We start from the raw sequence: 26308 nt of genomic DNA, 5'->3' as shown, positions 1-26308 counted from the left end.
ATCCAGCTTTCTGATATTTTCTTGTGAAGATCTACCAGTCAAATAATGACACGATACTTAAAATTGTAACTTACGATACTTGAACCATAGGGGATTGAGGAAGATTGTAGCAGCTGACACTTACTATACACCCAGGGTGAAATTACTGTCTTGATATTAAGCAATTAGTTATTAGGTAATCCCTAAACTGCATTTATCTGTCATTATTTATAAAGATTTTATGTACGGTTCAGTTAGGATGGCTAATTGTATGGAAGCTCATACAATTGATATGATACCTGACTAAGAGGTTTGAGAGTTGCGTTGGGAATACGAGAACACATATTCTCGTACATCATTTATTAAGAAATCAGTTTTCCTATGCTGCGTGTGCCACACTTCAGATTACTCTGGGTTGAGTTTTGAAGTAGAATCGATTTCAAATTAGGCTTAGGTCTTTGTCCGTGTTCTATCATTAGCATTCGTATGATTTTTTTTTTTTTTTTTTGTGAGCAGAATATTGCTTAACTTCCAACTTCCTTTCCAACCTCTCCTAAGAATTGTTCCGTAGTGCAACTGTTTTGCAACTTTGCAACTGTTATACCTTTAAAATCTTCTTACTATCAATTTGCTCTTCAGCGCCGAATGACCTCATCATCATAGGTCCCAGCGCTTGGCCTTTGGCCTAAATTCCATATTCTACCCAGAACTCATATTTAAAAGTTCCAGCGACCCTATCACGGAAACCTTTTGTATGTTCAGGGATTACTTGACAGTGAAACGTGAGTGAGGTCTGCATCTGCACTTGCATCTTCTTTTTTGCAATTCTGAAGAAAGAAGAAATAGAGTTGAGTACCTTTCTTGTACAATCTCTTCTTTAAATCACTCCACATTTTTTTGATATGCAATTTATCTTATGGGTTTTTCCTTCCCCGTGAAGTGACAGGTTTTTCCACTAATTGTCACATAGCGTAGTGTCTTTTTTTTTTAATTTGCAATTAATTTATAAAAACAAGGTTTTTTTGAACGGTGTGGGACCAACGACATTATTTTCTTCTCTCTCTCTCTCTCTCTCTCTCTCCCTCTCTCTCTCTCTCTCTCTCTCTCTCTCTCTCTCTCTCTCTCTCTAGACCTCACAAACGACGATTGTAATATCATCTTTCCACCCAATTCACATTTATAAGTATCATTAGTATAAGCAGTATTTTTTGTAGAAGTATTGATAATGGCCATCCACCCCTTCCCCTTAAACCACCCCCCCCCCCCCCGGCACAATTCAATGATTTACGTCAACACGAAGAGACATCACTTGAGCTGATACAACCGAGTTCGAATGATGTCACCTATTAATTATCGCTTCCTTCGAGCGACGTTTTGTAATTGGTCTCTTAGGAACCTGACTGCTTTCTGAGAAATGTTCCTCGTTCGTTAGTTTTCCCAATTTGTTTTATTGAAGGATTAAAACAAGACAATAAGTAGCCACTGCCACATTCACTCTCGAACTGGCGAATTCAGGGAGAACTCCCGGATGTGATTGTTTTGATTGTTTTCGTAACTCACTGCGACCTTGATGACCTTACATACTCCCCCATCACCCACAGCTCCGAGGGGTTGGGGTAGGGGTGGGGGTAGGGGGGTGTTCAGGCGACTCCACACCACTGTCAGCGTTCATTTCCCATCAAGTAACGCGAGTGACAAATTGTGCCAAAACCCTTCCACTTCTCCCTTGGGATCTCCCCATTGGTTTACACCCCCAATTCGATTCTAATAACGTCCTAATAATCCTCCCCTTTCCCGTCACCTCATCCTCAGTAGGGAATTCGACATATGGTCGATGTCAAAGGGGCGAGTACGCGCGGTCGATCTTCTGGTCATTCCAGGCTCACTGGAAGTTCACTGGAGGCTCATCTGCGCAAGCTCATTGGTGGCTCGCTGGAGCAGGAAGCTCATTCGTAGCTTACTAGAGGCTCACTGAAGGCTCATTGGAGATTCATTGGTAGCTTACTGGAAGCTCATAGGAAGCTCATTACAGGCTCACTGGAAGCTCATTAGATGCTTATTGGAGGCTGACTGGAAGCTCACTGGAAGCTCATTAGATGCTCGTTGGAAGTTCATTGGAGGCTGACTGGAAGCTCACTGGAAGCTCATCAGATGCTCATTGGAGGTTTATTGGAGGCTGCCTGGAAGCTTACTGGAAACTCATTAGATGCTCATTGGAGGTTCATTGGAGGCTGACTGGAAGCTTACTGGAAGCTCATTAGATGCTCATTGGAGGTTCATTGGAGGCTGCCTGGAAGCTCACTGGAAACTCATTAGATGCTCATTGGAGGTTCATTGGAGGCTGACTGGAAGCTCACTGGAAGCTCATTAGATGCTCATTAGAGGTTCATTGGATTCTGACTGGAAGCTCACTGGAAGCTTATTAGATGGTCGTTGGAGGTTCATTAGATTCTGACTGGAAGCTCACTGGAAGCTCATTAGATGCTATTGGAGGTTCATTGGAGGCTGACTGGAAGCTCACTGGAAGCTCATTAGATGCTCGTTGGAGGTTCATTGGAGACTGACTGGAAGCTTACTGGAAGCTCATTAGATGCTCATTAGAGGTTCATTGGATTCTGACTAGTAGCTCACTGGAAGCTCATTAGATGATCTTTGTAGCTACATTAGAGGCTGACTGGAAGATCATTGGAAGTTCATTAGATGCTTGTTGGAGGTTCATTGAAGGCTGACTGGAAGCTCACTGGAAGCTCATAGGTGGTTCATTGGAGGCTGACTGGACGCTCACTGGATGGCTCATTGGAGGTTCATTGGAGGCTCACTGGAAGCTCATTGGAAGGTCATTACGGTCACAGGGAAAGCTTATTTAACATTAGGTGTAAATCAAGCTGTGTGGTCAGGTTATTAATGTTCTTTTAATTTAAACTGTTCTTGTTCAGTACTTTCTCGCAAGTTTTTTTTTTTTACATGTACATTCCTGGCGATGAATATATCACGAATGTTTGTTGAATGTTTGTTCATTGTGATTAATAATAATAATAATAAAATAATAATAATAATAATAATAATAATAATAGTAATAATAATAATAATAATAATAATGGAGAAACAAATCCACAGTTATGTGTGGGTGCAAATATATTTTTAAAAATATATCTAATACAGATAGTTCTCGGGAATCTGTTCTGATGATATATATTGAATTGTATTTTTACCCATTCATAGTTGTAAATTTTGTTCTCTATTTCAAGGCTAATAATAATAATAATAAATAATAAAATAATAATAATAATAATAACTAATAATAATAATAATAATAATAATAATAATAATAATAGTGGTATGAAAATGAGTCATGACACCATTGGGTCTTAAGACGTGGGTATGGACAAGAAATGCCAATGTCAATTTAATAGCGCAGAAATGAGAGATAACTTGACAGAATATTATATAAGTGCCATATCATTTTGACATGAATAAACACACACACATACACACACACACCCGCCATTGTAAAATACCCGGAATCTATATTTTCCGAGAGTATTTTTTTACATAAACTTGTTTAACTAGTGTTTATGTGTTATAGATGCTGAGCTTAATAAGGAGGATATGAGAGGTGATGGATAAAATAAAATATAAGTGTCATATCATGTTCAAAAGACAAATAGATAAATGAAAAAAAAGGCATCGCTATAAAATACCCAGAATCTGTTGCTTTCGACCCACGCGAGAGAGTTATTTTCCTACATGGGACACATTAACCTCCGTAAAAAAAAAAAAAAAAAAAAAAAAAAAAGACATTTGCCCATATTCGTGGCCCAGTGGCTCTTCGCTGGCTGCTGCTGCTGCTGCTGTTCGTAAATGCACTGTTTACCTTTCATTTCAAAACCTTTCATCCTGTACGTATACATTATGTCTCCTCCCGTTTTTGTACGTACGCGCTCATGAAGTGTGACGGTCCATCAGATATCCGTGTGTTTTTCGCGCGAATTCTAACCATACGGGTAAACAAGACACGCGCTCGTCGCTGTGTATACATACATATATATATATATATGTATCTATATATATATATATATATATATATATATATATATATATATATATATATATATATATATATATATTATATCTTGTTTTTATTCCCAGCTTCATTTTGGCAATCTAAATCCGGGTGACATTTTTTGAAGCAGATTCAATGGTTCATTTGTACGCTCACAAAAACTGCCAATACCAACCTACCCACACACACACAGGCACACGCACGCACACACAAAGCAGTCACTCGCTTGCTCGCTAGCTCGCTCGTGTGCGCGCTCTTGCGTGTTCCTGCGTGTGTGTGCTGGTCGACTGGCGGCTGAGTGAAGGCTAATGGCCCATCAAGCGAAATTAATACGTCAGAGAGTACATTAAATTCACTGACGGGGAAACCTTTGAAGCATTTCCGGAATTCTAAACATTGAATAAAAGCTATCATTAGTCTATACGGATTTACGAATAATACGGTATCAAAGCATTTAATGTTTGAAAATGTCCATCTGTGCTCTGCTATGTAATATTCATTAAACGCGTAGAATGAATGCGCCGCTCGTCGCCTGCAGACAAATACACACACTCACACACACACACACACACATGTTTTGTGTGCGTGTCTGGTCCACATTAATTCTAGTAGGTTTTCTATATACTATATATATATATATATATATATATATATATATATATATATATATATATCTATATATATATATCAACGTCTATAGTCTTCTTTCTGTTCTTTTGTGTAAAAATTATATATAGAAATACACGACGTGTATGTTCTCCGTGTATATGCCTCTGTCCGTACGTGTCTACATCCATTTTCACACGCATTTAAACGTGTGTAAATACACGTGCTTGCAAGCACATGCAGATACTCAGATATACCCAACTCTCCTGTGCATAAATCACCAACTTTCGAATACAGGAAACGAAGGATAATCTGATAAACTAGATTAAATAAAAAAGAAAAAGAAAAAGATGATCAATGTCTATGACGAAGAAGGGTAAAATCAGATCGGTTTTGGAATATGGAATTGAGGCCAGGCGCGGGACCTGTGGGGTCATTCAAAACTGAAAGGGGGAAGTGGGGGTATAAATGGTAGAAACGTGTATAACAGGAGGAAAACCTCAAAGCATTTGCGCTATGAAAAAATAATTGTTAGAAGAGGGTGGAAACTAAGAAGGATGGAAGAGAATACGAACGGAGATACAGTAAAATGGAATGAAAGGGGTTGCACAGCTAGGCGTATTGAAAGCATTACCCTCCTACTTGGGGTAAAACTGAGATAAAAAAAAAATGTGTGACAATACTTGCGTCTTCCACTAATGACGAGGCCGTGTTCTGTTTTTTGCATATGTGTACTCATGTGTATTTCAAAGGAAAAGGTTAAGTATTAGGAAAATCATCTTGTTGAAATCAAAGCTATCAAGTCAAGCACTGGGGGACATTCGACCATTCAGCAATCAAGATACTGAAAATAGGGGGTTGGAGTGGTTTTACAGCAAGATAAAGAGAGGTTAGACAGCAAGACTTCATGAAGGAAGGTGGTCGCAGCTAAAGGCGTAAGGAACGCCGCAAACGCCCTTCGGTAAGGCCTACAGCGCACACTTGGGCCGCACTATGTGCATACTAGCTCTACTAAGGGCCGAAAGAAAAAGTTTGTTAAAGCTCAAAATAAATGCAAAATCGCACAACGATTATTACGTGACCCTCTCTCTTATGAAGAGGGTGTAAAGTCGTTATATTTTTAGAGGACCATTAAGCTGGTCTCTCCTACTCCTCCTTCCCCCCCCGCCTCCCTCTCCCCCGACCCCACCACCGACCCAACTCGCTTTCAATCACGCCGACACGCCATTTGTCGAAGGCCGCCATTACAGTTTTTTCTCAGATCAATAGGATTTCACCTGCTTGATCTAAGAACTTCTCTTGCTTATCCTGCTTATTACTCCTAATTGGAAGAGGGGGAGGGGGGAGGGAAGTGTATGTAGGTACGCCCTCCAAAAAAAAAAAACCTAACCTAACAATCTATCTACCTCTCCCACACCACTACGACAACACGGACCCTCCTTCTCCCCACCACTATAATAAGTCTCTCAGTCTTCCCCCTCCTACCCCCCTCTCTCCTTCCCACTTGTTATTTTTAAATTACATAAGCGATGATTAATTACACAGTGAATTTGTGGGAAAATATGACTATGGGGAGGGGGAGGGGGGAGGAACCACTTCAATTCTTGTTTCAGCTCATTAGGTTTTTAAATTGAGAACTCGTGACTCTATGAGTATGTACCCGTATAATTATTATTATTATTATTATTATTATTATTATTATTATTATTATTATTATTCAGAAGTGAAAACCTATTCAGGTCGGACAAGCCCACCAAAGGGGCCCACTGACTTGAAATTCAAGCTTCCAAAGAATATGCTGTTCATTAGAAAGAATAAGAAAAACGTAAACGGAAATACAGAAAGAAGGGATCACTTGTTAAGAATTAAAAATATAACAAATTGATCAACAAATGGTATTTTATTGAGTTTATGGGGTTGCTCACAAACGCCGTGTTACTAGTTATCGCGACCCTGGTAGTTGTGACGCAAGATAACTCAATCAATCAGTACTAGGTACCGTTGTTATTTTGGTTCATTCTTTGTTCCGTTTTTCAAGTGCAAAAGCCAATTCGGCTGGTAATCCAGTGCCGTTTTCTAGCCCGTGGGTTCATTACCCCTCAATAAAGGGAATGAATGGGCTATAACTCCGAAAGACAATTCAACGTGCATTTTAATATTTCACTTACATTTTGAAAAAGTTTTTCAGTATTTGCTAATTTATCTGTTTTTTCAAATAACTGAGGTCCTCTTTCTGTATTTCTCATTACCTCCTGTTACTTTTTTCAAATAAACACTATGATATTCTGTGGAAACTTGAATTTCAATTCAATGACCCCTTTGGTGGGCTTGTTCCATATGAATAGGGTTCATCTTCTGAATAATAATAATAATAATAATAATAATAATAATAATAATAATAATAATAATAATAATAATAATAATAATAATAATAGTAAAAGGGAAAGAAGTAAGAAGTATACGAACCTTGAACATCGCTCGAGATCATTGAGGCTGGACATCCGCCTTGAGCTCAGTGGAGTAGTGACTGAAATAATATTTGTAGGTTAAGAGCTAAAGAAGCTCCCTTCTCGGTTAGTAAAATCGAGTCCAGAGGTCCATATCAGGCGTGTTATTACCTTTAATACCTCACTGAAGAGGAAGTGAGAAAGAGGATTGAGAGGAGTACATGTGGGTCACTGGTTCCACGAATTGCGACGGTCCTATTGAGGAGAGGGGTAACAGATGAAAAGCCTCAAATTTGGGAGAAATAACTCAAAGAATGAAGGGATAACAGCAGATTTCTTAGTGCACATTGGACAGTTTGAGCGCATCGACAAATCAATGAAAGTAAAACTCGTAATGGGAATAATCTAAAAAAGATAGAAAATTTCTAATCTGCTATGTGTAGGTGGCACGCCGAAATGAACGGCCGATTAGTGTATGTATCGAAGTTACGGTATAAACCACATCCTGAAATGATCACAAGATCGAGTTTTGCATATAAAATCCAGTTAGCATTGATAGCTATACTTGTTATATATAATTTTTTTCTTCTTTTTAATGGAAGCCAGGTAGTGTCGTGTCGTAAGTTAGTATAGATCATCGTTTGATTATAGATCCCTTTCAGATTTGTGTCAGCTTTATTTTATAAATGTTGTGGGATATCATGAAAACACTTATGGCAGAGTAAAGTAAGGTAATATAAAAATATCTCACTAATATAGAAATGACTTATGAATGTGAAATTACGGAATGATTACAAAGGAAGGAGAGAAATGATGTCGGACACTTACCTGACATATTTCTTTTTTACTTAGCGGAAAAAGGGGTGTTACAGAAGAAACAAAATGGTAATCATGGGTATAGGTATGACTCAAAAATACTAGGTGAATACAAAAGTAGCAAATGTTTGAGAATGAAACAGACTGTATGATGAATAATCTTTTTTATGTAAAAAAAATAGTAGATTTCCTTGAATCATTTCTATACGACAGCCATTTTTCTAAAGTCATTTTATGTCTCCTCGACTGACAGATGCTTTACTTATGTTCTAAATATGAATGTCTATTTTGTGTCTCTTCAATTTCTTGTTCTACGCTTGCCTGTGTTTCCATTTGTCGTTTGTCTGTTTATTTCGTGGCATTGCTTTTTAAAACTGCTTTCAATCCGTATTTGAACTTATTTATTCATAGTTATCTTCACAAGCAAACTTTCCATTGTTCATGTTTATTTTGCTCTCAGACATCAAATTAGTTTACGACAACTCAAGGTTTAAATTCTTAAAATTTATTTAAAACTTCCCTACATACAGACATTCGGCATATACATTTTGTACAATATTTTCCCCATTGTAGTTACTTTCGTTTATTTCTTCTTATTCTTCATCTTCTTTGAACTTATTCGTCACTCACTCCGTGGCCTCACAATCCGCCCTTGACGAGTGCATTCTGTTATCATAACGAGAGACCTCTCCTCCTCCTCCTACTCCACTTCTCCTCCTCCTCCTCCTCCTCCTACTCCACCTCTCCCCCGACCCTGTCTCACATTTCATGGGATGCTGCTGTGGCACCCTCCTCCCCTCTCTCCCTACACTTCGACACTTTGCGGGATGGAGTGTCCCAAGTCGTGCGATTCTCGCCTGGGCAATTCCGTTCTAATCAGCTGATGGTGCTCTGCTTTCGTAGTGCTTTCGGTCACGCCATTCACTGCTGTGACAGTCTAAGAGTAGCTAGCTAGCTAGTCCTCGGGTGTGTTGCACAATGGGTCGCTTCAGATCTCCTCTTTGTCTGGTGTTTGTGGCGGCGTCATTATCATCTTTTTTCGTCGGCGATGTTGGCGGTGGTAGGCCTACGCGTTCCCAAAGTGAGTTTGACACCAGTGCAGCAGTTATATGTTTACGTGCCTTTTTCTGAGTCTTTCTAGATGCGTGTAATTCTCTCTCTCTCTCTCTCTCTCTCTCTCTCTCTCTCTCTCTCTCTCTCTCTCTCTTTCTAGGGCAATGAGAATGTTTTGATGTTTATGGCTACGCTTTTTTTAAAATGTTCCTAAATGTGTGTCATGAATGTTATTCTCTCTCTCTCTCTCTCTCTCTCTCTCTCTCTCTCTCTCTCTCTCTCTCTCGGGTAATGGGAATGTTTTGATGTATATGGTTACCCATTTTTGAAACGAATGTAGTTCTCTCTCTCTCTCTCTCTCTCTCTCTCTCTCCTCTCTCTCACTTGTATAATTATATAGATGTGTGTATTTATATCTGTATATGAAAGTACATATATGCTTACTTTTCACTTAGTTCTAAATTGCTTTTAGTTGTGGGTCTTATAATATATATATATATATCTATATTATATAATATATAATATTATATATATAATATTATATATATCTAATTATATATCTATATATATAATTTATTGATAACCCACAGGGGCCAATATTGATCATTTGGACTTTGTTCTCACATCATGCAAAAGTCTGACCTTTTAAAAGTATAAGGAAGGTAAAAAGTATAAATGAATTGAACAATGTCCTGAAATAACCATGTGAAGATGTTAATTAATGGTATTTCGAAATATTTCTTTCAGCCATCACACCCACGATAATGTTTTACAGTTTATGAGCAATTGCAGTTTAAATTATTCTAAACCATTGAAATTAGTGTTTGGACATTAGATATTACCAGTTTCTAAGCTTTAAGCTAAATTAATAGAAGTGCTGTTACATGTGACGAGAGATCCCTATATTTTCTATGGTTTTCAAGCCAATTGGTGTTCAGCAGACTGGAAAATCGATGAGCTTTCTTTTGCATTTATTTATATTGTGGAAAAATGAAGGAAAAACATCCTACCGAGATCAGTTTTGGTGCGTCTGCACTACAGTAAAACATACCATAAATACGCGTTGGCAACTTTTCAGACATATGCGTATAATCACAAACGGGTTGAATAGACAGGGTGTCCATAAAGTCCCAGTACTATTACTAGTATTTATTGCTTGAAATGGTACTGGGGCTTTATGGACACCCTGCATAAGTCATCGACAGTCAGCAGAAAGGGAAACTTTAGCAGTTACTGGATAATCTTAAGAAGCGCTGGTCAGGACTACTAATAAGTCACTGACTTGTATTTAACTTTTTCGAGATAATGTGAGGGATAAGTCAATGACACGTTTATGGAATGTTCTGTTGTAACGTGGACTGTTAGTTAGCCCATGTTCCTTTTAAGTAACTTGAATCTCTCAATATTTTCTATTTTCAGGAGAAACGTATAAAACAAAACTTCCTCAAGATACTTATGCAATATATAACTTCGCTTTTCAAGGTCATCCATCAGATATTCCAGGTGGGGATCTCTGGATCGTCTTTTGTTAAGTTTGATAATCTTACCGTCTACTATAGTAGATTCACATCAACGGTGCATTTGATGTCTAGGCCCGTCCCTTACGACCCTCCTTATTGGCTGTTGATAACCCAGTCACAGGGCTGGAAACTCTGTCTCTCGAGAGAGTTCACATAAGGACGTATGTTCCACCTCTCCTGGGGGATACTTTAGAATGACGTATCCCTCAGGAGAGGTGGAACATGCATCCTGCCTATGTGAACTTTCTCGAGAGTCTGAGGGTTTCCAGCCCCGTGATTGGCTTATCAACAGCCAATCAGGAGCGTGGTAAAGGACGGGCCTAGACATCAAATGCACGGTTGATGTGAATCTACTATAGTAGACATTATTATTATTATTATTATTATTATTATCAGAAGATGAACCCTATTCATATGAAACAAGCCCACCACCAAAGGGGCCATTGACTTGCAATTCAAGTTTCCAAAGAATGTTGTGTTCCTCTGAAAGAAGTCAAAGAAGGTAAAGGGAAATCCAGAAAAAAGAAATCAATTATTGAAAAAGAAAAATAAATGAACAAACTGATAAACAAAATAGTAAAACTTGTCTGGTATCAAATGAAGAATGTGTTTCTGGCATAGAGACATCCTCATAATTCAGTCATGGAAGAAATGCGGTAAAGAGCATCACTTTTTACTGAAATGGATAAATAAACTTATAATATGTGTGTGTATAGTATACTTTTACCTTCCTTAGGTTTTATTGTTCCTGATCCATTATCCATCCCGATGGAATACGAGCTGTTCTCCGAGTTCCCTTATACAATGAAGATATCCAACACCGAGTTCAAAGGTTTATCCAATCTAGACATTGTGTATTCAGAAATGGACTTCATGAGTTTCTCGGTAAGACTTATGTGGAGGGCTGTTTACATTCAGTGCATGAATTGGGTACATTTTGTTTAGCCTAAGCTATCTATCTATCTATCTATATATATATATATATATATATATATATATATATATATATATATATATATATATATATATTAGATATATATATATATATATATATATATATATATATATATATCTATATATATATATATATATATAATATATATATATATATTATACACTGTATAGTATATATGAATTTTTATCACTTCACCGAGATTTTTAAATGCCCAAATATTAAGATACAATTGTCGTTTAACATCCAATTCACTCTACCTCGTAAATAATAACGAAGGGGTGAGCGAATTGGATATCAAAATGACATTCGTAGCTTAATGTCTGTGTACATACATAAACATCACGTTCATTCATAAAATAGCTACGTGTTTCAAACGCGCCAATCGGCTCGCATGGTGGGGGTGGGCTGATGCAGATGCCAAGTACAAACAAATACCTGCGTTCGAGGGTGATTTGTACAGCAGAGGCGGTATCGACTTATACCTGTCTTGATAGCCGGGTGGGTCTAGGGAGTCAGTGATAGTCGTTGGTTCATGTTGTTCCAGCAGTTCGAGCCTGCCAGGGTGCAAACCAATTATCAATATATATATATATATATATATATATATATATATATATATATATATATATATATATATCTGTGTGTGTGTATGATTCTGCTTTTAACAGCAGGGTTCGTTCTTTAGGTAATGCCAGTACCTCTATGGTTGTTTGCCAAGTGTTCCTGGAATAATCCCAGCAATGTGTTTATTGAGATGTCAAGACCCAATTAGAGAATAAAGACACGTTCACCTTCCAGGAGGTTGCAGTGTTTTCACGAGGCTATAGTATCACAGACTGATATTTGTTGTGAGAGAGAGAGAGAGAGAGAGAGAGAGAGAGAGAGAGAGAGAATTATGAAAACTCCTTTTATTCCCTTCAGACTTTCCAGACTGCCTTTAAGGTCAGACTTTGCCACTTCCAGTCTTGACATCTTATAAATAAAAAAAAAAAAAGTCCAAGACTTAAAGGAATGATTCGAAGCCGCCAAGTGATACAATACCAATGCACCAAATCGAGCTTCCAGTTTCTGGATTTGAAGAATTCATTAAAATCTTCCATTTCAGTTCCACTCGGCCATGAACGTCCCCGAGGTGATCGTTTTGGGCAACATCACTATCATCACCGACCTCCTCTACAGCACCTCATACTGGAGTAGCCTGTACAACATCACAGTCAACGGTACCGCCATTGTTCTGAAAGGAAATGTCTTTATCGATTCTAGTGGCACTCTGCAGCTTAACAAAGAAGATATGCTGGTAATATTTCGCCTTTTCTACTTATTATTATTATTATTATTTATTCTTTTTTTTGGTCTATCACAGTTCAACAATTCGACTGGGTAGTATTTACAGTGTGGCTTTCCGGGTTGCATCCTGCCTCCTTAGGAGTCCGTCACTTTTCTTACTATGTGCGCCGTTTCTGGGATCACACTCTTCTGCATGAGTCCTGGAGCTACCTCAGCCTCTAGTTTTTCCAGATTCCTTTTCAGGGATCTTGGGATCGTGCCTAGTGCCTATTTGTTATTATTATTATTATTATTATTATTATTATTTATTATTATTATTATTATTATTATTATTATTATTATGGAAAATTTCAAGCAAATATGTAATGAATTACTACCAAAAAGCAATTCTTCTTGTGTTTTGATAATTGACTTACATTTTTATATATTTAGTTATTAATTTGTTTATTTACTTTTTTATTCCTTAAGAACTGATCTCTACTTTCTGTATTTCCTGTTATATACCTTCTGTTGCTTCTCTCAAATGAACGCAGAATTTCGGGTCAGTGGCCCCTTTGGTGGGCTTTTTCCATATGAGTAAGGCTCATCTTCCTAATAATAATAATAATAATAATAATAATAATAATAATAATAATAATAATAATAATAATAATAATTATCAATATTACTATCATTACCGAAGGCTAAATCTATTACATAGTATATATAGAAAGCTCTGTATGCCCGGCTGAACGTGTAGTTTTCTATATTCTCTTTCAGTTTGAAATAGCGTATTCAGACGTCCAGCTGAAAGCTGAGAATCTGCCTTTTTGGGCAGAAACTCTCATTGAAGACAGCGCCGATATGTTTAGATCCGCTCTTCAGGAAATGGTAAGCATTATGTAATATCCTTGAGTTGATTTTATCTAATGACTATAAATCTGGCCATTATTTCAAAGCGTGTAGCTTTATACGTTATTTACGAAAAGCTAATGTAAGATAAATACACAGGGTGTCTATAAAGTCCCAGTACCATTCTGGGCAATAATTACTTGTAATGGTGCTGGGACTTTATGGACACCCTGTATTTACTAAAAGCTAATATAAGATAAATGTGCAGGGTGTCCATAAAGTCCCAGTACCATTCTGGTAATAAATACTTGTAATGGTAGTGGGACTTTATTGACGCCCTTTATTCCTTCCGTTTTCTTATAATAAAAAAATATTAGTTCATATTCTCTCAGTGATGCCGAGAACTTTTATCATTTATTATCAGTGACCTGAGGCAAGACAAAATAGAGAAAATCTTGTTCCAGTGTATCGCGGGTTAAAGTATTTGTTCGTCCACTTATATTACATTAGCTGAAGTACCATTGCTTCGGCTGGTGCTGTACTTAATAATTTATTTATTTATTTATCTATTTTACTCCATCTTGCTTTATTTATTGATCTGGTTTATGACACAGCTTCGTCGTCTCCACGACGTTTCATTTTTAACGACAGATCAAAGATTGGGCTCCGGAGTTCCTGAGGCAAGCACTGAAAACTAACTTCTCGACGAAGTTCCCGGACACAGAAGACCTCGTCAGCAATTTGCTGGTGAAAGTATGTTTCCTTATCGGTGTGTTTACTTTCTGTATACAATGTTTTTCATATGACCTGTTGTTAACGGAAGAAGAAAATATTCCAACAAAACTAGCGTCTGTTAGGCCTGTAATGCTCAACGCAAAATGGCCTCAGAGGTCAGCAGCTGTCTTTTGACGATTTTCGATCGATAAATAATTTGCATATTTATTAGGTAATATGGGTTTCTGATCTCTGCTTCAGTGCTGTTAAAGTTTGCTCAGACATTTATTACGTTTTCAGAATATCCTAGTGGTATTTCTCTCAGTGTGATGCACTTAGCCAGTTCTTCCATAGATTTTATATATACTTTTTGGTGATAATAATGTGTAATGTTTGGACTCTTTCGTTTAATACTTTCATTTTGGATGAAGCGTGATAATTGATCAACACATACACACACACACACACACACACACACACACACACACACACACACACATATATATATATATATATATATATATATATATGATATATATATATATATATATGTGTTGTGTGCTGTATGTATTATATGCTATGTATGTCTGTTGATGTAGTATGTATGTAGTGTACTGTATTGTATGTATTGTACTGTATGTATATCATATATTATATATAATATATACATACATACATATATATATATATATATATATATATATCAATATATATATATATAATACACACGTACATGTGTGTGTGCATGTCTAAGTGTGAGTGTGTACGCACGTGTGCATTAGTATTTGCATATGAGAGTTTGAAAGACTGATTGAAAACAAAATAATGGACACCTCAATAAACAGAACGATCAAATAACATAAAAAGATAATGGGAAAAAATTGAAGCAAATGATAATATCATAATTTCTCTCCTTTCCAGCCAAGGGTAACCTTCTGGGGACTTAGATCCAGTCAAAAGTACTTGAAGCAGCTGGGTATCAGCAAGATCCTCCACGTAAGTTTCTGTCTTGTCTCATGAGTCTTCTCCGAGTGTGACTCCAGTCTGTGTAAATCAATCAATAAATCATTAAGGCATTTGCTGATGAGAGGTACGACGTCCAGTGGATTTCTCATTCCAGGACCATTCCGAAATCAGTTTTCTTTTGTAAATTTGTAAATCATACAGCCAATAGAGCATCAAGGTTTCTTTGCTCCGGAACTTCAAAAGGTCGCTCGTTTTTTACCAACGCGTCATTGGTTAAACGAAATAAATCAACTAGATGTTATTAGAACTGGAGCTGGAATGAAAAAAAATTTAGGCCCAAAGCTAAACACTGGGAATTATGAGGTCTTTCAGCGCTGAAAGTAATGTTGAAACAATGATCAGTAGATAGTGTAGAGTAAGATAGAAGAAAGAAGATACGTATGGAGGCATATTTAAAAGAAGTGAAAGAACCTCCTCAAGTAATGCTTATAGTATACCAAGTTAGGTGTACTACTGATGGCAGTACCCTCCTACGGGGGATGATGATGTTACTTTTTTTTTTTTTTTCGAGTGCTCATGTTGTAAAGATTAGTTGGAATCATGTCACATGCATATCACACAAACGGTTGAAAACAACTCGAAAGTCGTAAGTGGAGAGTCCTGACTTCTTTTCGAGTGATCCTAAACCATTTTCCAAATGGTCCTGCCGAGTCCAAGTGGTCCAGATTTAGGGTGCTTTCATACTAGTATGCCATACACACATGTATCATATACATTATCACAAACATGACTTAAAAGATAATTCCCCGATCATAAGTGGAGTACAAATCTTTGGAGAATGCTGGATAATCACATGAAGCTTTGGTTACGGGTTACCAGGAAGTCGGTGACTTGTATTTAACATGTTTATGATGTGTGTGCGACATGTTGATGGCGTGTGATTATGATATGTTTTACTGCAGTGTAGGCGCAACTTTATTGACCCACTAGCCCTAACTTACTGTCCAAGCAAACCTGACTCTCTCTCTCTCTCTCTCTCTCTCTCTCTCTCTCTCTCTCTCTCTCTCTCTCTCATACGCACACCATTAAACCCCTAACTTAGCTTCTGAATACCTTAGAGAATATATTTCCTCATTATTATTGAGTTTTTATCAATTTCACTTTGAAAATGTATCTAAAGTTTTCTGTCAATAAAGTATCCATTGTCTCTGAATAACAGAATATTTTTGCATGTCTCGTGAAGTTGACAGATAGTACCCGCCATTTCATTCGCTTTTGCAGTTCAAGCTAATTTAATCTAGAAATCTCTTATCTAAATTTTCTAGTGTTATGATTTCGGTCTAAGTGCGGAGAACACCCACTACAGATCTCGCAACTCGGAGCTAAGTTACATCAACCACACCATCCGCATGGCCTACGAGGTAAGTATTTTTTTCTATTGACAATTCCACAAAAGCTGACATCATCTTCTTGGATAAATTACCTAGGATAACCTCAGCCTCTGAGATTAACGTCCTCTAAGATCACTCCATAACTCCTGAACATCTGTTCCCATAACCTCAGCATCTCTGAGATTCAAATCATCTGAGATCATCCAATAACCTCAGCATCTCTGAGATTCAGATCATCTAAGATCATCCCATAACCTCACCATCTCTGAGATTCAGATCATCTGAGATCATCTCATAACCTCACCATCTCTGAGATTCAGATCATCGAAGATCATCCCATACCCTCAGCCTCTGAGATTCAAATCATCTAAGATCATCTCATAACCTCAGCATCTCTGAGATTCAAATCATCTGAGATCATCTCATAACCTCAGCATCTCTGAGATTAAAATCATCTGAGATCATCCCATAACCTCAGCATCTCTGAGATTCAATTAATTTAAGATCGTCCCATAACCTCAGCATCTCTGAGATTCAAATCATCTGAGATCATCTCATAACCTCAGCATCTGTGAGATTCAATCATCTGAGATCATCCCATAACCTCAGCATCTCTGAGATTCAAATTATCTAAGATCATCCCATAATTTCAGCATCCCTGAGACTCAAATTATCTAAGATCATCAAATAACATCAGCTTCTCTGAGATTCAAATCATCTAAGATCATCCCTTCTTAACCACTAGTTCTGTCCTCAAGGAGAGGGACTTCTATAAGCCTTCCACTGACTATTCTACGTCAATTTGCGACTGCACTGTCCTAATTCATTTTCGGATAATCAGTTCAGCATTTTTGAGGCACGACCTTTCCTATATAGCACTGATTGTTTCGTCATCCTCTCTAGGAGACTTGGGGAAATCTTTTGTCGTCATTCTAATCATGGACGAGGCATTTGATAGTGCCTGAAAAGTCTGACCACGAGGCTCTTCGTCAAATCACCGTATCCTGGTTTCACTCCATTTCTCTGTATAATTATTTCAAGATGATTGTGGTGACTCTTACCATCTACTTTTTAAACTTCGTACTATCTGTGGCTGTCTCCAGTCTGCTTCATAAGTTCAAGCAAAAATGCGAGACTACTATCCTGATATAGTTTTTCTTGCATTTTAATAATTTACTCACATTTTTATTTGTGTATTCATTTGTTAATTTAGTATTCCTTTTTTTTAATGAGTGAGATTTCTTCTTTCTGTGTCTCTCTTTAACTCTTTATAATGAACGCCGTATTCTTTGGAAAATTGAATTTCAAGTCAGCGACCCCTGTGCGTTGTTCCATACGGATGGAGTTCATCTTTTGAATAATAATAATAATAACAATAATATGATTCAACCCTCTGTATCTTATAAATTGCACTTAGTCTCGACCTGCCCTTTTTCCATCCGGTAGCACTGATTTTGAGAACTTGTCTGAATTGGGATCCCATTCAGAGTCAGATATGATGTTATAAATATGCAATGTCCGCATAGTTTTCTGTCCCCATCTTCGATTATCACTTTATGGAATGTAATTGAGTCTTTATTTCTAACTCCATTTATTTTGTGCTCAGATTAATCTCAAATTTTAGCAAGTAGCTCATTTCATTGTGTTAGTCTGTTTCTGAGAAAATTTGTGGGTTGTTTAGGTATCACATATATATATATATATATATATATATATATATATATATATATATATATATATATATATATTTTCTTTTTTTGCCCAATTATCATAGCTTTCGTAGGCCATTATTTTTCGTGTTCAGAACGATGGTCTTAGTTTCGACTTGACTGATATCTCGTCTCCAGCCGATAATCCTCTTTCTGATCCTTGCTGCCATGTGGATGATCTGTCACTCTATGGTAGTTAGATTTTGATGATGCAATTACTTTTGATTTTGATATGTTCCTTTTTGACGGTATGAATTTGTTAAATTGTATTTAAATATCTTTTTCTGAATTCCTCCTCTCTCCAGCAGTCTTGTAACACCTGTCAGATGGCATTCTCCCTCATCTTCGATTGCCAATTAATCCTCCAAGATACAGATTTAAATTTCCTTTTCTTAAGCGTCACACCACCTCTTCCTCCACCCTTCTTTATTCGTGTCTTCCTTGGGCCCGGGAAGGACAAAGACATTTGCATAATGAGAGACATATGTTAAGAAATTCACAGTTTCGTGAAAACAAATTGTTAAAAAATATCCACAATTATATATTAAAAATATATTTCTATGTAAAAATATATAACAAAGACTTTCGAACACCTGAACGGTGTTCCTCCTCAGTGAACGTTAAAATGTAATGAAGAGGATAGTTTCCTCCCGAAGAGCATCTAATGAAGAGGAAACTATCCTCTTCATTACATTTTAACGTTCACTGAGGAGGAACACCGTTCAGGTGTTCGAAAGTCTTTGTTATATATTTTCACATAGAAATATATTTTTAATAGGCTATGTAATTGTGGATATTTTTTAACGAGAGACATATTATATTTCATAAACACAAACATTTCGATATCTAATTCCCTAAATAAAAAAAAGAATCTATTTCTAAATGAGCATTATTTCCTATAATTATCTATTTTTAGACGGAGGTTGAACTGCTGAAAGTGACGGGCACGTGTCGTTTCCTCTTCCTGAAGCCGATGAACTTCGAAATCGAGATGCACAACTTCCTGGCCGGATCTGAGATCTTGTTTGATACTCGGAAGCTGAGTCCACCGACCATGCGGGAAGTCAGGAGAGAAATTGGTAGGTTTTTGTTCGTAGGTCGCATGATTAGCTCACTGATTGATTAGCTTATGGCTCAAGTGACGCCACAACGCCACACCTCAAGGACATTATCCTTGAACAACTAACAACTCCACACTGTTTTCATTCTATAGTAGATTCACATCAACCGTGCAATTTTGATGTCTAGGCCAGCCCCCTACGACGCTACTGATTGACTGTTGATAAGCCAATCACAGGGCTGGAAACTCTCAATCTCTCGAGAGAGTTCACATCGGCAGGATGCATGTTCCACCTCTCCTGAAAGACGTATATACCTCAGGAGAGGTGGAACATAGATCCTACCCATGTGAACTCTCGAGAGAGACTGAGAGTTTCCAGCCCTTTGATTGGCTTACCAACAACCAATCAGGAACGTCGTAAGGGACTGGCCTAGACATCAAATGCACGGTTGATGTGAAACTGCTGTAGTATTTAGTTTGACTTTATACTTGAAAGCATAAAGAAGAATTTTGAAACAAAATTGCCCTTGGTAAAAAAAATTTATTTCTTATAAGTAACGTATATTTGCTTGAACTTTATAAATTAACATACACTTAAAGGAGGCTGAAGTCGAATTGTAATTCGGTTATTCTTTCACACAGCAGATTAAAAACAAATAGATAATGCCGCGTGTCACAATGAGACCCTCATGTCACCACCGTAAGATCTTCACTCTAATGTAATCCCACCTTCTGGAGGGAAAGTAAGGGTCATGATGTAATCACACCATCTTCAGAAAGTTTCAGGGACATGAAGGAATCCTGTCTCCTTCAGGGAATGTTAGGGTCGTGATGGAATCACATCTCCTTCAGAAAGTTTCAGGGACATAAAGGAATCCCATCTCCTTCAGGGAATGTCAGGGACATGAAATAATCCCATCTCCTTCAGAAGGTTTCAGGGACACGAAGTAATCCCATCTCCTTCAGGAAATGTCAGGGTCATGATGTAATCACATCGTCTTCAGAAAGTTTCAGGGACATGAAGGAATCCCATCTCCTTCAGGTAGCGTCAGGGTCACAAAGCCTCGCTTGGGAGAGGTGAATCGTTCAGCCAGATCCTCAGTCCAGAGTCTGCCCCAAAAAATCTGGGAAGCCATTCAGAAGAAGATCTTGCAGAAGGAACATTGGATGGTGAGTGGGACATGCTTCTGTTAAAGGCTTTTGGAAACGTACGAACTCTCTCTCTCTCTCTCTCTCTCTCTCTCTCTCTTCTCTTTCTCTTCTTTTTCTCTCTCTCTCTCTCTTCTCTTCTCTTCTTTTTTCTCTCTCTCGCTCTCTCTCTCTCTCTCTCTTCATTCTCTCTTGCATACAAGTTCAATTTCTGCATTTCTTTCAATAAATTTGTTACTTTACATTTTTTATCGTCGTCCCTTCTCTCTCTCTCTTCTCCTCTCCGGCGTCATCTTCAACATCTCTCTCTATCTCTCTCTCTCTCTCTCTCTCTCTTCATTCAACTAATTCATCTGCATCAAATCAATAACTTCATAATTCATCTTTCATTTTCTTTTCTTCTTTTTTTCTCTCTCTCTCTCTCTCTCTCTCTCTCTCTCATACAATTCATCTTGCATTTCAATAATTTACTTACATATTTATCTCTCTCTCTCTCTCTCTCTCTCTCTCTCTCTCTCTCTCTCTCTCTCTCTCTCTCATACAGTTCATCTTGCATTTCAATAATTTACTTACATTTATTTATTAAATTGCCAATTTATTTTTCTTTTCCAATAGGTGATCTCCTCTTACTTCTGTCCAATGAAAGCTTGATATTTCTACTGTAAACTTGATTTTCAAGTCAGTGGTCCCTGTGGTGAGCTTATTCCATTGGAATAGGTCCCAGACTCTGAATAATGATAACAATAATAATACTAATAATAATGATAATGATAATAAGTGACATTTGCTTCCAACAACCATTCCTTGTCTTGAAAATCAGCCCAAAAGTCTTTTCTACATTACAGCACCATTCACATAACTAAATGATCACAAAATCATCACACTGCATATTGCAAAATATTAACAGTTGACCTCCTGTTAACAGTCACTCGACAGCCAGTTAAACAGCCTGAGGATTACGTATGACGTCAGCAACCGACTCCACACAATGGGTAGTCCAGTGAATGGAGGAGGGGCGTCGTCTACTGTGGCAACTGGAACTTCTTGATTGCGTTAACTGTTTTGATAATCTATAAATAAATAAATAAATAAATAAATAAATAAATAAATAAATAAATAAATAAATAAATAAATAAATAAATAAATAAATAAATATATGTATGTGTATATGTCTATATGATATGTATGTATACGTCTATATGATATAAATATATATATATGACTTGTAAAAATGTTCTTTTACAACAGAATTCTAATAAAAGGAGCCCATAAAAACGCCAAAATATAGAGAGAAAATACTCTATTTCAGAGACTGCTGTCTCCTCTTCAGGTAGATGAATGAGAAAAGTTACAGCAAAGGTGGTATTTATACCAAGAGATCCATCCACAGGTAAGCCAATTGAGGTTACTCCCACTGATAATCCTCCTTTAGTCCTCTTAAGCGTTGGTTGAATGAAAACTTTATCAATGACATCTGAATCCCATGCGCCCTTTGAGATGTTCATTACCTATCGCTGTTTAATCAAGGCCGGTTTTATCATCTGACTCTTGTATCGGCAGTTGCTGCTATATATTATACGTGACAAATTCCAGTTTATTCTATGGTTATGTTCATTTATATTGTTGAAAATAGCTGAGTTCTGCTGTCCATACCTAACTGATCTAACTGAAATATAGTATTTTCTCTTTATATTTTGGCATTTTTATTATATGTGTATATATATATATATATATATATATATATATATATATATATATATATTATATATATATATATATATATATTTCTCTCGGGAACGTTTCCCCGCATTATTCGCTGAAAATTCGCTCATTCGGAGTATTTTTCTATGAGAAATATTCACAAATTCCTGGGGTTTTTTTTTATCAATTTCATCATAAAATGCACTTTTTGTGATAAAAACTATTAAAAAAACCAAGTAGGAAAATTTTTAGTGGTTTTTCTTGAGTTTCAACTAACAAAATAGGCTGTTTTTAGCATTTTTATAGGAGTTCCAAACATTCGCAGGTTCTAACTATTCATGGGGGAGGGATCTGGTACGCATCCCTTGTGAATACGGGGGGACCACTGTATATATATATATATATAGTATATATATATATATATATATATATATATATATATATATATATATATATATATATATATATATATATATATATATATATATATATATTATATATATATATATATATATATATATATATATATATATATATTATATATATATATATATGTATATATATAGATATATGTGTGTGTGTGTGTGTGTATAAATATGTATATATAGATTTAGTAACTTTAACTTGACAAATCTAAACTTATCAGATTTCTTTACTTATCAGCTCCATTGTTATGGAGTATTTTGTTAGACTTCCTTTCTGGGTACATTTTGCTGGTAAATCTGTTACATTTAATAATGAATGTTCGGTGTATATTTGTCTAGGCCATAGAATATGTACAACCAAGGTTCCCATTTGCCATAAACATTTTTTTCTCAATAATTATTTACCTTCTATACCATACATCCTTAACACCCACTTCATTGTCACTTCATTTCTATCTAACGTTTTTACGTATGTCCATGTCAACCACATACAGCTTACCTGTTTACATTCAGACTTGTCATAAGTTTTGTAATAAATCTCGTAAAGTCTGCTCTCAAGTGGGAATACATAATTAATAAAATGACTTGGAGAAGTATTCAGGTATGTGAAGAGACCCACAATTCTACACCGAGCCTAAAAAAAAAGAAAAAAAAAGGTGGTCAGGAATTTTCAGAATGAAACATAATGTTTACATAAATCTTGTCTACGAGATTTAGTTTACTCGATTACCGACAACGATTCTATTACACACACATACACGCACACACGCACACATATATATGATTTCTCTTTCTCGATGTTTGAAAGATTGAGGTCGCCACTTCCTGAAACTCTTGAAACGCCCTTTTAGAGAACAAAATAATAATAACAACACACTCTACAGCTGAAGGATGGTGTCAATGAAGGGGAAAATGATATAAAAACTCTAGAGATTTAGATTTAACTGAAGTATATTACACCAAATTACATGAGTAAGCAATTTACACCTCAAGGGTGGCTGGGACTCGCAATGGTCCAGCGATGAAATGAAATGCGTTGATTGAAGGTCAACCAGGTCGTGTGGCTGGAAAAGGTCCAGTTAGGGAAATGAAGTTTGAGCACAGCGAATTAATTAATGGTTCCTGGCGTCACATGCAAGGGTTCCAGATTCCTTAAAGCAAGGCAGGTGATATTTGCACCTGCAAATAGATTGCATCACAAGGTCAATACTAAGGCAATAGCCACGTGGGGAAGCGTTAAACACGATTCTCTCTTATTATTTCACATCAAGGTCCACTCAAAGTAACAATTGGGGAACTGCGTTACAGTAACCAAAATAGTGAATGCGGTGTTGAACCAGTAAGGGAAAAGTCGCCCTGGAAAGATAAAAGGGAGGTACAGACAAGAGGCAATAAATGGTAACTGACTGCACTCAAAATTACTCCATCACAGTACCTGGTCAGTTGGCCGGTCTTGACTTCCTCCGAATTGCAGAGCTGATGGAGATGGGGTTGCACTATGGAAAAATAACGGAACACGTGGTGGTCTCCAGAGGAGTGGGAGAGCAAGGTGGGGGAAGGAGGGTTCCCAGCAGGAGAATGGTGTGAATGCTGGGACAGTTGGAGAAATTCAAAGGCCGCTCATCTGTTGTCTTCTCATTTTATCACCTCTGATCCAGTGATCCTTTGTCCAGGCCTGTTCCTCAGTCCAACATGTGCTTCTACCTAAGGTCCAGTTGGTAACTGAGGAGATAATTTCAAGGGCATCATTTGAGACAAAGGATGAGTCACGTGACGCTCACAGAAAATGGTAGACTGGCGAGGAAGGGCAATTTATATAAGTCTGAATTTCCCTCTGAAAGAAGTTATTTTGGCCCGGTTCTGGTTAAAATCTTGAACAATATATATTATATATATATATATATATATATATATATATTATATATATATATATATATATATATATATATATATATATATATATATATATATATATTGTGTGTGTGTGTGTGTCTGTATTTTTATCACATCACCAAGATTCATATACATGCATTAAGGTACAAATGTGCTTTAATATCCATTTTGTTCTACCTTGCAATTAATATATTTTCATATATTAACCAAAGAGGAATTTTTTAGTTGATGATAATTTCGTCCTCTTGTGGATTCGAACCAGTGCCCAGAGAAGAAATCAGGACTTCAGTGACATCTTTACCGACTTGGCCAACAAGTGAGGTATAGGTTGATACAATTCCTTACAAATCACTTTCGAATTTAGATATTTGTAATTAGAATCGATATCCACCCATCTCTGCCATGTTAACAAAGTCGTGATGTGATAAAAATTCGTAATATGGCTACTTGTGGCAAACATACGACTTTGGTAACATGGTCAAGGTGGGTGGATATCGATTCTAATTACAAATATCTGAGTTCGACAGTGATTTGTAAGGTCAGAATTGGTATCAACATGTACCTCACTTGTTGGCAGATACGGTAGAGACGTTACTGAAGTCCTGATTTCTCTTCTGTGTATTGGTTTGAATCCACGAGAGCACGAAATTATTATCAACTAAAGAATTCCCCTTCAGTTTACATATGAAAATATATTAATTGCAAGGTAGTACGAATTTGATATCAAAGGATATTTTTTAGCTTATTACATATATATATATATATATATATATATATATATATATATATATATATATAATATATATATATATATATATATATATATATATGTTCAGCATTTAAGCCAGAGCCAAGTAAAGTAACCCCTTTTTTAGAGAGAAATTTGATATAGACTTTCATTCATTTTCTTGTTACCCCTTTAAACTGAAGCCTTCATTTTCTCTAAACCATCTCGTCTATCCCAATTGGCTGTTTCTTGGAATTAATCTTACAGGGGCGAAGTATCTCGATGCCAGAGAGCATAAAAACTAGAAGGCAACCTGCAGCTGCCTCAGAAGCCTCTCAGAAACATCCCAGAGCTTAGAGCTCTCACCTGCCGATGTGACCGCATCCCTTCCCCTTTTGCCCCCCAGCTCCTTGGAGGATCCCACACGTGTTCCTTTACCTCCATAGTGCCTTCCCTGATCAGCAAACCAGAACACAACAAGACTACGGCTCTCCAGGTACTGTAGAGAGTAATTTCGAGTGCAGTCAGTTATCGTTTTTTGCCTTTGTCTGTATTTCTTTTCATTTCCCCTTCTTGGCTCAGCTTCTCACTTCCCAACTTTGGTTCAGTACTGTAATTAATCCCCCTGTGATGCTAGTAGTGATATTAAAACATTCCCTAGTTAATCAAGCAACATAGTATTCCTTTCTGTATAAGCTCCCAGTCATTCTATGCCCCCTGTGAGTGAGCTTTGATATGAAATACCAAGAGAAAATAGTGTTTAACGCTTCTTCACGCGTCAATTGCCTTAGTACTGATGCTAGAATACAATCGCTATGCAGACAAATATCGTGCCCTAGTTGTGAGAGGAAATTTGGGAACCCTTGGATACGATGGCCTTGTTAAATAACCGCTCTGCGCAAATTCTATCTCTGTGCTTGGATCATTTTCCCAGCACGTGTTCCGAATGATTCTTCAATCATTCTGCAATCAACCAACTTCATTTATTTTTGGACCTACTCAAGTCCCTGCCACCT

The 26308-nt window shown here is 36.9% G+C and overlaps 2 protein-coding genes across 2 annotated transcripts in view; both read left to right on the top strand.

Moving 5' to 3' along the window:
• The first annotated feature begins 8738 nt into the window (after positions 1-8738).
• LOC135219131 (uncharacterized) lies at positions 8739-22238 on the top strand. Its single transcript, XM_064255586.1, has 11 exons — positions 8739-8992; positions 10384-10467; positions 11221-11369; positions 12545-12736; positions 13486-13596; positions 14209-14310; positions 15193-15267; positions 16563-16658; positions 19254-19420; positions 20444-20567; positions 21472-22238. The coding sequence occupies exons 1-11, from the start codon at positions 8890-8892 to the stop codon at positions 21592-21594; spliced, it is 1326 nt and encodes a 441-aa protein (XP_064111656.1). The 5' UTR covers positions 8739-8889; the 3' UTR covers positions 21595-22238.
• LOC135219132 (uncharacterized) overlaps positions 21803-26308 on the top strand; it is a 30700-nt gene continuing 26194 nt past the window's right edge. The window contains exon 1 of the mRNA XM_064255588.1: positions 21803-21936. Within this exon, the coding sequence (XP_064111658.1) occupies positions 21885-21936 (52 nt within the window). The 5' untranslated portion in view covers positions 21803-21884. The remainder of the gene's footprint in view (positions 21937-26308) is intronic.

The sequence above is a fragment of the Macrobrachium nipponense genome, chromosome 1 (assembly GCF_015104395.2).
Source record: "Macrobrachium nipponense isolate FS-2020 chromosome 1, ASM1510439v2, whole genome shotgun sequence".
Taxonomy (NCBI): domain Eukaryota; kingdom Metazoa; phylum Arthropoda; class Malacostraca; order Decapoda; family Palaemonidae; genus Macrobrachium; species Macrobrachium nipponense.
The sequence above is the reverse complement of the archived record's forward strand: the minus strand, read 5'-3'. Positions and strand labels throughout refer to the sequence as shown.

Bases quoted from the DNA above. Each gene is read 5' to 3' on its own strand.
- LOC135219131 (XM_064255586.1), top strand. From the start codon at position 8,890: ATGGGTCGCTTCAGATCTCCTCTTTGTCTGGTGTTTGTGGCGGCGTCA. The intron at 12,737-13,485 runs GTAATATTTCGC...ATTCTCTTTCAG, and splicing joins TTAACAAAGAAGATATGCTG to TTTGAAATAGCGTATTCAGA. The intron at 14,311-15,192 runs GTATGTTTCCTT...TCTCCTTTCCAG, and splicing joins TCAGCAATTTGCTGGTGAAA to CCAAGGGTAACCTTCTGGGG.